We start from the raw sequence: 15238 nt of genomic DNA, 5'->3' as shown, positions 1-15238 counted from the left end.
GGAGATAGTAGGATGAGGAGATAGTAGGATGAGGAGATAGTAGGATGAGAGGAGATAGTAGGATGAGGAGATAGTAGGAGAGGAGATAGTAGGAGAGGAGATAGTAGGAGAGGAGAGAAGATAGTAGGAGAGGAGATAGTAGGAGAGGAGATAGTAGGAGGAGAGGAGATAGTAGGAGAGGAGATAGTAGGAGAGGAGATAGTAGGAGAGGAGATAGTAGGAGAGGAGATAGTAGGATGAGGAGATAGTAGGAGAGGAGATAGTAGGAGAGGAGATAGTAGGATGAGAGAGATAGTAGGAGAGGAGATAGTAGGAGAGGAGATAGTAGGATGAGGAGATAGTAGGAGAGGAGATAGTAGGATGAGGAGATAGTAGGATGAGGAGATAGTAGGATGAGGAGATAGTAGGAGAGGAGATAGTAGGAGAGGAGATAGTAGGAGAGGAGAGAAGATAGTAGGAGAGGAGATAGTAGGAGAGGAGATAGTAGGAGAGGAGAGAGAGATAGTAGGAGAGGAGATAGTAGGAGAGGAGATAGTAGGAGAGGAGATAGTAGGATGAGGAGATAGTAGGAGAGGAGATAGTAGGATGAGGAGATAGTAGGAGAGGAGATAGTAGGAGAGGAGATAGTAGATGAGAGGAGATAGTAGGAGAGGAGATAGTAGGAGAGGAGAGAGATAGTAGGAGAGGAGAGAAGATAGTAGGAGAGGAGATAGTAGGAGAGGAGATAGTAGGATGAGGAGATAGTAGGATGAGGAGATAGTAGGATGAGGAGATAGTAGGAGAGGAGATAGTAGGAGAGGAGATAGTAGGAGAGGAGAGAAGATAGTAGGAGAGGAGATAGTAGGAGAGGAGATAGTAGGATGAGGAGATAGTAGGATGAGGAGATAGTAGGATGAGGAGATAGTAGGATGAGGAGATAGTAGGAGAGGAGATAGTAGGATGAGGAGATAGTAGGAGAGGAGATAGTAGGAGAGGAGATAGTAGGAGAGGAGATAGTAGGAGAGGAGATAGTAGGATGAGAGGAGATAGTAGGATGAGGAGATAGTAGGATGAGGAGATAGTAGGATGAGGAGATAGTAGGATGAGGAGATAGTAGGAGAGGAGATAGTAGGATGAGGAGATAGTAGGATGAGGAGATAGTAGGAGAGAGAGAGATAGTAGGAGAGGAGATAGTAGGAGAGGAGATAGTAGGAGAGGAGATAGTAGGATGAGGAGATAGTAGGATGAGGAGATAGTAGGATGAGGAGATAGTAGGATGAGGAGATAGTAGGAGAGGAGATAGTAGGAGAGGAGATAGTAGGATGAGGAGATAGTAGGAGAGGAGATAGTAGGAGAGGAGATAGTAGGAGAGGAGATAGTAGGAGAGGAGATAGTAGGATGAGGAGATAGTAGGAGAGGAGATAGTAGGAGAGGAGATAGTAGGATGAGGAGATAGTAGGAGAGGAGATAGTAGGATGAGGAGATAGTAGGATGAGGAGATAGTAGGATGAGGAGATAGTAGGAGAGGAGATAGTAGGAGAGGAGATAGTAGGATGAGGAGATAGTAGGATGAGAGGAGATAGTAGGATGAGGAGATAGTAGGAGAGGAGATAGTAGGAGAGGAGATAGTAGGAGAGGAGATAGTAGGATGAGAGGAGATAGTAGGATGAGGAGATAGTAGGAGAGGAGATAGTAGGAGAGGAGATAGTAGGATGAGGAGATAGTAGAGAGAGGAGATAGTAGGAGGAGATAGTAGGATGAGGAGATAGTAGGATGAGGAGATAGTAGGATGAGAGAGATAGTAGGATGAGGAGATAGTAGGAGAGGAGATAGTAGGAGAGGAGATAGTAGGAGAGGAGATAGTAGGATGAGGAGATAGTAGGAGAGGAGATAGTAGGAGAGGAGATAGTAGGAGAGGAGATAGTAGGAGAGGAGATAGTAGGATGAGGAGATAGTAGGATGAGGAGATAGTAGGAGAGGAGATAGTAGGAGAGGAGATAGTAGGAGAGGAGATAGTAGGAGAGGAGATAGTAGGAGGAGATAGTAGGATGAGGAGATAGTAGGAGAGGAGATAGTAGGAGAGGAGATAGTAGGATGAGGAGATAGTAGGAGAGGAGATAGTAGGATGAGGAGATAGTAGGAGAGGAGATAGTAGGATGAGGAGATAGTAGGAGAGGAGATAGTAGGATGAGGAGATAGTAGGATGAGGAGATAGTAGGAGAGGAGATAGTAGGAGAGGAGATAGTAGGATGAGGAGATAGTAGGATGAGGAGATAGTAGGAGAGAGAGAAGATAGTAGGAGAGGAGATAGTAGGAGAGGAGATAGTAGGATGAGGAGATAGTAGGATGAGGAGATAGTAGGAGAGGAGATAGTAGGAGAGGAGATAGTAGGAGAGGAGATAGTAGGATGAGGAGATAGTAGGTGAGGAGATAGTAGGATGAGGAGATAGTAGGAGAGGAGATAGTAGGAGAGGAGATAGTAGGATGAGGAGATAGTAGGAGAGGAGATAGTAGAGAGGAGATAGTAGGATGAGGAGATAGTAGGATGAGGAGATAGTAGGATGAGGAGATAGTAGGATGAGGAGATAGTAGGAGAGGAGATAGTAGGATGAGGAGATAGTAGGAGAGGAGATAGTAGGAGAGGAGATAGTAGGAGAGAGTGAAGATAGTAGGAGGAGATAGTAGGAGAGGAGATAGTAGGAGAGGAGATAGTAGGAGAGGAGATAGTAGGAGAGTGTAGGAGAGGAGATAGTAGGATGAGGAGATAGTAGGATGAGGAGATAGTAGGAGAGGAGATAGTAGGATGAGGAGATAGTAGGATGAGGAGATAGTAGGAGAGGAGATAGTAGGAGAGGAGATAGTAGGATGAGAGGAGATAGTAGGAGAGGAGATAGTAGGAGAGGAGATAGTAGGATGAGGAGATAGTAGGAGAGGAGATAGTAAGGATGAGAGGAGATAGTAGGATGAGGAGATAGTAGGAGAGGAGATAGTAGGAGAGGAGATAGTAGGAGAGGAGATAGTAGGATGAGGAGATAGTAGGAGAGGAGATAGTAGGATGAGAGAGATAGTAGGAGAGGAGATAGTAGGATGAGGAGATAGTAGGATGAGGAGATAGTAGGATGAGGAGATAGTAGGAGAGGAGATAGTAGGAGAGGAGAGAAGATAGTAGGAGAGGAGATAGTAGGATGAGGAGATAGTAGGATGAGGAGATAGTAGGAGAGGAGATAGTAGGAGAGGAGATAGTAGGAGAGGAGATAGTAGGATGAGAGGAGATAGTAGGAGAGGAGATAGTAGGAGAGGAGATAGTAGGATGAGGAGATAGTAGGATGAGGAGATAGTAGGAGAGGAGATAGTAGGAGAGAGATAGTAGGAGAGGAGATAGTAGGATGAGAGGAGATAGTAGGAGAGGAGATAGTAGGAGAGGAGAGAAGATAGTAGGAGAGGAGATAGTAGGAGAGGAGATAGTAGGAGAGGAGATAGTAGGAGAGGAGATAGTAGGATGAGAGATAGTAGGAGAGGAGATAGTAGGATGAGGAGATAGTAGGATGAGGAGATAGTAGGAGAGGAGATAGTAGGGAGGAGATAGTAGGATGAGGAGATAGTAGGAGATGAGATAGTAGGATGAGGAGATAGTAGGATGAGGAGATAGTAGGATGAGAGGAGATAGTAGGATGAGGAGATAGTAGGAGAGGAGATAGTAGGAGAGGAGATAGTAGGAGAGGAGATAGTAGGAGAGGAGAGAGATAGTAGGAGAGGAGATAGTAGGAGAGGAGATAGTAGGAGAGGAAGATAGTAGGAGAGGAGATAGTAGGAGAGGAGATAGTAGGAGAGGAGATAGTAGGAGAGGAGATAGTAGGATGAGGAGATAGTAGGAGAGGAGATAGTAGGAGAGGAGATAGTAGGATGAGGAGATAGTAGGAGAGGAGATAGTAGGAGAGGAGATAGTAGGATGAGGAGATAGTAGGATGAGGAGATAGTAGGATGAGAGGAGATAGTAGGATGAGGAGATAGTAGGAGAGGAGATAGTAGGAGAGGAGATAGTAGGAGAGGAGATAGTAGGAGCGGAGAGAAGATAGTAGGAGAGGAGATAGTAGGAGAGGAGATAGTAGGAGAGGAGAGAAGATAGTAGGAGAGGAGATAGTAGGAGAGGAGATAGTAGGAGAGGAGATAGTAGGAGAGGAGATAGTAGGATGAGGAGATAGTAGGAGAGGAGATAGTAGGATGAGGAGTAGGAGAGGAGATAGTAGGAGAGGAGATAGTAGGATGAGAGGAGATAGTAGGAGAGGAGATAGTAGGAGAGGAGAGAAGATAGTAGGAGAGAGATAGTAGGATGAGGAGATAGTAGGATGAGGAGATAGTAGGAGAGGAGATAGTAGGATGAGGAGATAGTAGGAGAGGAGATAGTAGGAGAGGAGATAGTAGGATGAGGAGATAGTAGGATGAGGAGATAGTAGGATGAGGAGATAGTAGGAGAGGAGATAGTAGGAGAGGAGATAGTAGGATGAGGAGATAGTAGGATGAGGAGATAGTAGGAGAGGAGATAGTAGGATGAGAGGATAGTAGGATGAGGAGATAGTAGGAGAGGAGATAGTAGGAGAGGAGATAGTAGGATGAGGAGATAGTAGGATGAGGAGATAGTAGGATGAGGAGATAGTAGGATGAGAGGAGATAGTAGGATGAGGAGATAGTAGGAGAGGAGATAGTAGGAGAGGAGATAGTAGGAGAGGAGATAGTAGGATGAGAGGAGATAGTAGGATGAGGAGATAGTAGGAGAGGAGATAGTAGGATGAGGAGATAGTAGGAGAGGAGATAGTAGGAGAGGAGATAGTAGGAGAGGAGATAGTAGGAGAGGAGATAGTAGGAGAGGAGATAGTAGGATGAGGAGATAGTAGGATGAGGAGATAGTAGGAGAGGAGATAGTAGGATGAGGAGATAGTAGGATGAGGAGATAGTAGGATGAGAGGAGATAGTAGGATGAGGAGATAGTAGGAGAGGAGATAGTAGGAGAGGAGATAGTAGGAGAGGAGATAGTAGGATGAGGAGATAGTAGGATGAGGAGATAGTAGGATGAGGAGATAGTAGGAGAGGAGATAGTAGGAGAGGAGATAGTAGGATGAGGAGATAGTAGGATGAGGAGATAGTAGGAGAGGAGATAGTAGGAGAGGAGATAGTAGGAGAGGAGATAGTAGGATGAGGAGATAGTAGGAGAGGAGATAGTAGGAGAGGAGATAGTAGGATGAGGAGATAGTAGGATGAGGAGATAGTAGGAGAGGAGATAGTAGGATGAGATGAGGAGATAGTAGGAGGAGAGGAGATAGTAGGATGAGGAGATAGTAGGATGAGATGAGGAGATAGTAGGAGGAGAGGAGATAGTAGGAGAGGAGATAGTAGGATGAGAGGAGAGGAGATAGTAAGAGGAGAGGAGATCATAGGAGGAGAGGATATAGGAGGAGGAGAGGAGATAGTAGGAGGAGAGGAGATAGTAGGAGGAGAGGAGAGAGAGGAGATAGTAGGATGAGAGGAGATAGTAAGAGGAGAGGAGATAGTAGGAGGAGAGGAGATAGTAGGAGGGGAGATAGGAGGAGGAGAGGAGAGGAGATTGTAGGAGGAGAGGAGATGAGATGAGATGAGATGGCCTACAGAGCCAACAGGTCCACGGAGGACGCCATCGCCACGACTCTCCACTCTACCCTGTCCCATCTGGAGAGAGCGGGGGGCTACGCACGGCTGCTCTTCGTGGACTTTAGTTCTGCATTTAACACCATCCTGCCTGACAGACTAGTGCCCAAACTCATGGACCTTGGACTAAACCATCCCCTCTGCCAGTGGTCTAAGGACTTCCTCTCTGACCGCCCCCAGAGGGTCAGAATAGGCCCCCACACCTCCACAGCCATCAGCCTCAGCACCGGATCCCCCCAGGGCTGCGTGCTGAGTCCCCTTTTTTACTCCATTTACACCCACGACTTCACCGCAGTCCACCCCAGCAACACCATCATCAAGTTCGCTGACGACACCACCGTGGTGGGCTGCATCACAAAAGGTCACGTATCGCGATGAAATAGAGCAGCTGTCAGCCCTGTGCAAGGATAACAACCTACAGCTGAACAAGCTAAAGACCCAGGAGATGATCGTGGACTACAGGAGGAAGAAGACCGACATACAGCCCCTGTATATCGATGGGGGATGTGTGGAGAGAGTCTCGGTCATCAAGTTCCTGGGTGTCCACCTGGAGGATGACCTGACCTGGAGAATCAACACCACGGCGATAGTAAAAAAGGCACAGCAGAGACTCTACTTCCTGAGAGTACTAAGAAACTACCATCTCAGACAAGACCTGCTTGTGTCTTTTTACCGCTGCTCCGTGGAAAGCATCCTCACCTACTGCATAAATGTGTGGTTCCTCAGCTGCACAGCCGCAGAGAGGAAGGCGCTCCAGAGGGTCGTCAACTCGGCCCAGAAGATCATCGGCTGCCCTCTCCCCTCACTGGAGGGACTATACAACTCCCGCTGCCTCAAAAAAGCAGTAAAAATACTGAAGGACCCACACCACCCGGGCAACAAGCACCTCGTGCGGCTGCGCTCGGGCAGGCGTTTCAGCGTCATGCCCACCCGGACTAACAGACTGAAGTTTAGTTTTTACCCCAGGGCCATATGTGCACTAAACTCAGCTAAATTTTAAAACAACAGCCTCCTTGCACCCCCCCCCCCCCCCCCCCACCACGCACACGCACACACACACACACACACACACACACACACACACAACATTAAGAGATTAAGAGAATTATATTTTATACCCCCCTGTTTTATTAATGTTATTTACGCCCCACCCTGTTTTTATATTTAACACTGTGTTTAGGACTGTTTTTATTCTTATTTTACTAGCACCTAGGGTTGCATTTTTTTTAATTTCGTTGTAACAACTGTAACAATGACAATAAAGATCTATTCTATTCTATTCTATTCTAGTAGGAGGAGAGGAGATAGTAAGAGGAGAGGAGATAGTAGGAGAGGAGAGGATATAAGAGGAGAGGAGATAGTAGGAGAGGAGAGGATATAGGAGGAGAGGAGATAGTAGGAGGAGAGGAGATAGTAGGAGGAGAGGATATAGGAGGAGAGGAGATAGTAGGAGGAGAGGATAGGAGATAGGAGGAGAGGAGATAGTAGGAGGAGAGGAGATAGTAGGAGGAGAGGATAGAAGATAGGAGGAGAGGAGATGGTAGGAGGAGAGGATAGGAGATAGGAGGAGAGGAGATAGTAGGAGGAGAGGAGATAGTAGGAGAGGAGAGGAGAGGAGATCGTAGGAGAGGAGATAGTTGGAGGAGAGGATAGGAAATAGGAGGAGAGGAGATAGTAGGAGGAGAGGAAGTTTCTTTAATAGTTGTCATACAGAAGTACAGAATACTTTTATACATTTTTTGTTTTTTTTTAAACAAACACAAACAAACATGATAACATAAAATTTGATATACAAGCATTAATTAACAGTGCACATCCAATGAAATCACCATTTAGATAAATGTCTTATACAAGATATACACCTAATACCTGCTATCTAATACCCTACACACATATGCTCTCGCTCGCTCCCCCCCCCCCCCCCCCCCATTGGATAATCCATCCATTATCATTCGCTCCTAACCAGGCACTACCATTATATGCTAGCTTTTATTCTCTCCACCACTTCTAACCATATTGTCATTTTGGATTCATTGAGACTCAAAATTCTTGCTTTAGATATTTCTAGATAAATCACATCGAGATATGCAAGAATCCAGACCTACCGGCACATTTTTTCCGGTTGAAACCATCGTGATGCTATCAGCTTTTTAGCCGCTGTGATACCAGATAAAACCAATCTCTTTAGCTGTATAGGTACTGCACACTCAAAAACATCATTCAGCAGTAACACAGAGGGGTGTACAGGTATATTCAGGGTTAAGAGATTTGATAATTGCTGGGTCACTTCTTTACAGAATATCTTAACTGGTGGGCAGTCCCAGTATATGTGCATAAATGTCCCCTCGTCCCCATTTGTACATAAGGAGCATTTGGAGTCTTGTTTAAGACCCATTCTGTTCAGTCTTATAGGAGTCAAGTATGTCCTATGAATATAGTTTGATTGATTTGATTGATTTGATTTGTTGATGGTCCGGGTTCTTTGATGCAAGTCGAACATTTGCCCAGGCTTCTTGCCAATCAAAATCTATTTCCAGGTCTGGTATATCCCTCCTCCAGACTGAGTGTAGGTGGAGGATTTCATACGAGGACGGTAGTAATTGATGATAAAAATCTGATACAAAACCTCTCGATGTCTCTCTTTCATAGAAGAATTTGTGGTATCTGTGGTGTACAATTGGTATCCTTAATGGAACACTGTGAGCCTTCAAACATAACAATAACTGTGCGTAAAAATAATATGTGGAACTGGTGAGATTACATTTTTGCTGCTTCTTACTGTTACGCTCCAGAGACTGTGCTAGACAAGATAAGTATGAAATAAAATAGTATAGCATGTAATAGAAGTAAAAATAGAAGTCAGTGTTCAGTATAGACATATGTACAATGTTCGATGCAGAATAGAAGTAACTGAGTTACCATACAATATACAATATACTATGCAATGTACTAATATACAATACTATATAGTGCAAAGCAGAAATGGGATGAGGTACAATTTAGGTACAATTTACAGTAAGGTGTACGAGTTGTAGTGCAAATCCTTTACCAATAAATATAAAGTGTGTTTAGGTGATATAAAGTGTGGAGAGTGGGTGCTGCAGTGTGTTTGTTTAAAGTGAGTGTGCGCATGTGGATGTGTGTGCTGTGTGCATTTGATGGTTGTTGCATAGTGTTTATTGTTCGTTGAGCAGCCTGATGGCCTGGGGATAGAAGCTTCTTCTGAGTCTTTCTGTGCTCGCCATGAGACTCCGGTATCGCTTGCCTGACCGCAGCACTGAGCACTCACTCTGATAGACTGGCTTACTGTCTGATTTAGCTATGAAGAAAAGTAAAGTTAGTAGTAGGGATGGGAATCGATGGTTCCTAACTGGGTTTTGGTCATATGCTCCCGAAATTCTCCCGCTGTTTGGCTGCTTCTATGTTCAGTGAAAACTACTCGAAATGCTTTAGAACCTAGTCATTGATTTAGTTCAGGGTTAGCCGCGGAGCTAACGTGAGCTAATCAAGCTCACAGAGAGAGATAAACAGCTGACAGCAGGTAGTACAGGTACAAATACAATAAAACAAGGGGTGGGGGCTGTTGTGTAAACCTTGTACTCTTTAGTTCACATATAATAAGAGACGGAGGGTTGACTGTTTACTAGTAGGGAGCATAGATATATATATCTATGGTAGGGAGTCCTAGGGACCGTGCAACATACAAACAGGTCCGTGTAGCAACACGAGCCCATAGCTTACAGGACAGGGGCCCGGGGAGGGAGCTCTGTGTGTGTGTGTGTGTGGAAGAGAGAGGGAGAGAGAGAAACAGAGCATGATTTAGTGTATGTCTTAGAGCAGGCGGCTGTGTTGCAGTGTGCAGCAGATACTGACTATGAACACTGTTAATACTGTTATGGTTTGTAACCAACCCCAATCGCACAACACAAGACAGGTATGAGAGTAAGCCAAGAACTGGGCATTTATTGAATACAACAGAAAAGCGGCACTGTCCCTTTAAGGGAGAACACAAGAATACTAGAACAAGGAAAAAAAGGGCAATGTGCCTTTAAGAGGCGAGCAGGATAAGGGGAAGGCTAAGGGAGAACACAAAATACTGGAAGCAAGAATTAGGGAAAATTGGCACTGTGCCTTTAAGAGGCGAGCAGGCTAAGGGGCTAAGGCTAAAGGACAGGGCCAGGGCAAAGGACAGGGCAGGAAACAGGGGCACTGGAGAGGGGAACAGGGACAGAGGGCCGCGGAGGCGGGCTGGAGACAGGGACAGAGAGAACAGGGTTAAGGCCTTGGACAGGGCGAGGGACAGGGGCACTGGAGAGGGGAACAGGGACAGAGGCCCGCGGAGGCGGGCTGGAGACAGGGACAGAGAGAACAGGGTTAAGGCCTTGGACAGGGCGAGGGTCAGAGCTGCTTACAGGGATGGAGTAGGAGCGCGCAGGCTAGATGTCTGGAGTGGGGCGCGTCGGCTTGGAGAACGCGCCGGTTCGGAGAGCGCGCCGGCTCGGAGAGACGCATCCTCCCGTAGAGAATTAGAGAGCGATGCGCGTCTGGAGTGGTAGCGCGCCGGCTAAACGTCTGAAGTGGTGCGCGTCGGCTTGGAGAACGCGCCGGTTCGGAGAGCGCGCCGGCTCGGAGAGACGCATCCTCCCGTAGAGAATTAGAGAGCGATGCGCGTCTGGAGTGGTAGCGCGCCAGCTAAACGTCTGAAGTGGTGCGCGTCGGCTTGGAGAACGCATCAGCTGTAGGAGCGCGTCTGGCGCGGGGTCTGGAGTGGAACACTGGAATACCTCCCGTAGAGAATTAGAGAGCGCAGTACTGTATCCCACTCCAGGCAAACGGCGACAGGTGGCGAAGGCTTGCACCTCGTCTCACGCCGGAGATGAAACAGCATACAGACAGATAGGGAATCTCCCGTAGGAGCTTACAGATAGAGAACGACCCGACAAGGACTGGGGGGGAGATCGAGGTATTTAAAGCCCATTGGGGCGCTAATTAGAACACACATCAGGTGCGTGAAGGTAATTGATACTTGACTAGAAGTGTGTGTTCGGCACGGACCAATCAAACACATAATGAAAGATAGTCCAAGGGTGTGGGCTGCTGAAGAGCAGACGAGAGTAAACGAACGCGAGGGTGGGGGCTAGAGAGGTGAGGAGACAGGGAATTAAAGGTCCAGGGAACAGGAATTAAAGGTCCAGGGAAGAGGCGAACCTCACAGTAACGACAGCGCGAGGGTGGGGGCTGGTGAGGTGAGGAGACAGGGAATAAAAGGTCCAGGGAACAGGAATTAAAGGTCCAGGGAAGAGGCGAACCTCACAGTACTCCCCCCTCCACGGGAGCCACCGGGCGACCCAAAAATACAGACAGAGGGGCAGGGGACAAAAACAAGGCAACAAACAAAAAATTGGGCCATGCTAGCGGGGAAGCTACACCAAAGTGGGGCTAGCAAAGGGACAGGGTAGCTGAGGGGTAACTAGGGTAGCTCTGGGAGAAGGCTGAGGATCCCAAAGGCTGTGAAAGCTCGACACAGACTGAGCTTCTTCCCCTCAGCCGCCAGGCTGATCAATGCCTCAGGCCCCCCCCCCCCTTGGTACCCCCCCCCCCCACTCTGCCCCCAAGTGACACTGGCACAATGACATTGACTGCACTGCACTAGTCCGTACTGGATCTCTGCACACTTCACTTTATATATATATATATATGTATTTTATTTATTGATTAATCCCCCACTGCACTGTTTTCGTTTCTTGTCTGTGTTGGTGTTTGTTTACTGTGAAAAAAGAAAGAATGCATACACTGTATTGCTGCAACAATTACCAATGTGTTTTACACAAATGGCTCAATAAAGGAATCTGAATCTGAATCTGAATCTGAATCTGAGGGGTAACTAGGGTAGCTGAGGGGTAACTATGGTAGCTGAGGGGTAACTAGGGTAGCTGAGGGGTAACTAGGGTAGCTGAGGGGTAACTATGGTAGCTGAGGGGTAACTAGAGGAGCTGAGGGGTAACTAGAGGAGCTGAGGGGTAACTAGGGTAGCTGAGGGGTAACTATGGTAGCTGAGGGGTAACTAGGGTAGCTGAGGGGTAACTAGAGGAGCTGAGGGGTAACTAGGGTAGCTGAGGGGTAACTAGAGTAGCTGAGGGGTAACTAGAGGAGCTGAGGGGTAACTAGAGGAGCTGAGGGGTAACTAGAGGAGCTGAGGGGTAACTAGGGTAGCTGAGGGGTAACTAGAGGAGCTGAGGGGTAACTAGAGGAGCTGAGGGGTAACTGCCAGGGCACTGATAGCTACAGGGCCTATGCTAGCTGTAATGCTACATTAACATAGAGGCTGCGCTAGCTGCCGGAGCCAGGCTAGCAGACAGGGCTGGACCAGCATGAGAGAACAAGCTAGCTGGAAGGACAGTCCTAGCTGTGGGGAAACTGACCTTGCTAGCTGAAGGGGCAGTCCTAGCAGTGGGGAAAACTGACCTTGCTAGCTGAAGGGGCAGTCCTAGCAGTGGGAGAAAACTGACCTTGCTAGCTGAAGGGGCAGTCATAGCAGTGGGAGAAAACTGACCTGTTGGCCACTAGGAGCTGCCCAGTACAACCACAGTCTGACACTGTTGGCCACTAGGAGCTGCCCAGTACAACCACAGTCTGACACTGTTAACCAATAGGAGCTGCCCAGTACAACCACAGTCTGACACTGTTGACCACTAGGAGCTGCCCAGTACAACCACAGTCTGACACTGTTGACCACTAGGAGCTGCCCAGTACAACCACAGTCTGACACTGTTGACCACTAGGAGCTGCCCAGTACAACCACAGTCTGACACTGTTGACCACTAGGAGCTGCCCAGTACAACCACAGTCTGACACTGTTGACCACTAGGAGCTGCCCAGTACAACCACAGTCTGACACTGTTGACCACTAGGAGCTGCCCGGTACAACCACAGTCTGACACTGTTGGCCACTAGGAGCTGCCCAGTACAACCACAGTCTGACACTGTTGGCCACTGATGAGCTCAACTGGAGCAGTTGGGGGTTAAGTTCCTTGCTCAAGGACGGAATAGTGTTATTCATTCACTTCGCTGTCCATATTTTTCCGGCCTCTCCTTGGGATCGAACCGGTGACCTGCCGGTCCCAAGCCTGCTTCTCTAACCTTTAGGCCAGGCTGCCCCTAAATTGAATCCCACTGGACTAGCATGTACCCATAGCTTGCAGGTTTCAACAATATTCATTTTGTAATGGGTAAAGAAAAATGGAGGCTTTCTAGGGCAAGACACTTGCAGGTGGATTCAACATTGAGATAAACCAGTTATAACATATAACATCTGCGGATGGATTTCACTTTGCTGCATTTCAAGACCCTCAAGAGTGTGGTTACATCCATAGGAATGGTTTAAAGTGTATAGGCTTTACAATCTAAATGCCTCAGTGCAGAGTTCCTTCAACGGTTCCTCTCTGCCTCATCGCTTCTTTTTTTTTATCCACTTTTTCTCCTCCTTTTTCAATTTCTTTCCCATCCCAATTTCGCCTCGCCAATTCTCCCTTCAATTCTCCCCTCCCCTGTCTCGAACGTTGATAGACCATGCCTCCCACTGGTCGGCTGCAATGTGGACGAAGCCTTGCATCCATGGCCGCCTAGTTATAGTTCAAAGTGGGGGTGCATTTTTTTTGTAATATTTTTAATTTTTTTTTTTTTTTTTTAATTTTTTGTGACAGGCAAGGGGTTGTTTGGAGGGGGTCCGGCACGACCCCCTCCATAGCAATTTTTTTTTTCATTTAATGAACCTGTACGTGCAATTTCCTGCAATATAGAGCCTTAAATCTTGACCAATAAAGGTGCTCTTTTCACTATAAAACTCAGTTTATATTGCAGTATGATAGCCAATTACTATAATAATAATAATATAGACTATATATAGGGGGGGGATATATAATCCAAGTATTTGTGTCTTAATTTGTTATGTTATCCTACACTTTAAGCTGTCTGAAATGTCCATTACCTGTAACTCTTGGGTCTCTTTCTCTCCTTCTCTGCCTCCATCCCGGGTCTGCACAGTCACCATATCATTCTACATTAAGGAGAGCAATACACTTATGAATACACTGAACGGGTTTGAATACACAATCTTTATGCTAATCTGTAAAGAAAGGGAGAGAGGGGGGGGGATATATAATCCAAGTATTTGTGTCTTAATTTGTTATGTTATCCTACACTTTAAGCTGTCTGATATTTCCATTACCTGTAACTCTTGGGTCTCTTTCTCTCCTTCCTGAGTCTGTACAGTCACCATATCATTCTACATTAAGGAGAGCAATACACTTATGAATACACTGAACATCATTATGAAACATTTCTATTGCACCCTTACTTACAATTCATTATGAATTGAAAATGGGGGACCCTGATGTAAACAAGACTAAAGTCCTTCTCTGGTCTGCATCCCCTTAACAATTGTGTGTATTGAGCCGTACTGTACTGTACCCATTCTGCAATCTGTTATTGATTGATTAAAAATGTTATTAACATATTGCAGAATGGGTACAATATAGTACGGCTCAATACACACAATTGTTAAGGGAATATTTTAAATTTATTTTTTGAAATTTATTTGAAGGATAAACCCCTTGAGATATGCTATCTCGTTTTCGAGGGGGTCCTTAACATAGGATACAAAACATACAATACAATACATAACAAAACAAAAAACAAGACAACAAATGCACTTATACACTGACAGACGCTCTCCCAAGCTCACTCCCACAATCCACACTGATTCCTCCCAAGAGGATCACCAATAAATATATATATGTTCCCTTATAAAACACAAACAAAATTATAATTTGATCTGAAACGACATTTAAGCCCTCAATAACAGGTGCAAGTAGTCTGTAGATGAGTGAACAAAGATATCTTGAATAACCGGTAAGAAGTAAGAGATCTGAGTGAACTAGGCAGTTTGTTCCAATCAGCTGGTGCTTTATATTTAAAGGCAAGTCGACCGATAGCTTTAATGGTTCGAGGTATACTAAAGAAAGGAAGATCCGTGTGTCTTAAATTATAAGTTGAACTATATGGTGTTAAGAACTGCTTTAGATAGGGGGGATAATTAAAGTAAATACATTTGTAAACAAAAAGCAACCAATGAAAATGTCTTCTGAATTGGGGAGAAAGCCAGTTTAACAACTCAAACATAAGACAGTGATGGGTTCTATAAGGACACCTCAATATAAATCTGCAAACACTATTATAGGTAACATTTAAAGGACGGAGATTTGTTAGTGTGGTGTTTTGATAGACTATGTCTCCGTAATCCATTATTGGAAGTACCAGCTGTATAATGATTCTTTTCCTAACCTGAAGAGAAAAACAGTTAATAGAACGATACAATATTCTCAGGCTACAATTTGTTTTCTTCATCACAGCATCAATATGTGCCTTGAAGGTGAGTTGAGAATCAAGCCAAAGACCCAGATACTTATATTCATCGACATTTTCAAGAGGAGCATAATCTAAAAACTTAATCGACAACTGATTTGATATTTGCACCAGATTTGATCTAGTACCAAACAGCATACTATAGGACTTCTTCTTA

The 15238-nt window shown here is 45.8% G+C and overlaps 1 protein-coding gene across 1 annotated transcript in view; it reads left to right on the top strand.

The window, feature by feature from the left end:
- The window catches only part of LOC311242256 (apolipoprotein B-100-like), a gene marked incomplete at both ends in the record, with an annotated part of 53420 nt that overhangs the window by 974 nt on the left and 37208 nt on the right, over window positions 1-15238 (top strand). The window contains 1 exon segment of the mRNA XM_084338455.1: window positions 5839-6019. Within this exon segment, the coding sequence (XP_084194581.1) occupies window positions 5839-6019 (181 nt within the window).

Source organism: Notolepis coatsorum (genome assembly GCF_963971535.1).
Source record: "Notolepis coatsorum genome assembly, contig: SUPER_15_unloc_1, whole genome shotgun sequence".
NCBI lineage: Eukaryota > Metazoa > Chordata > Actinopteri > Aulopiformes > Paralepididae > Notolepis > Notolepis coatsorum.
The sequence above is the reverse complement of the archived record's forward strand: the minus strand, read 5'-3'. Positions and strand labels throughout refer to the sequence as shown.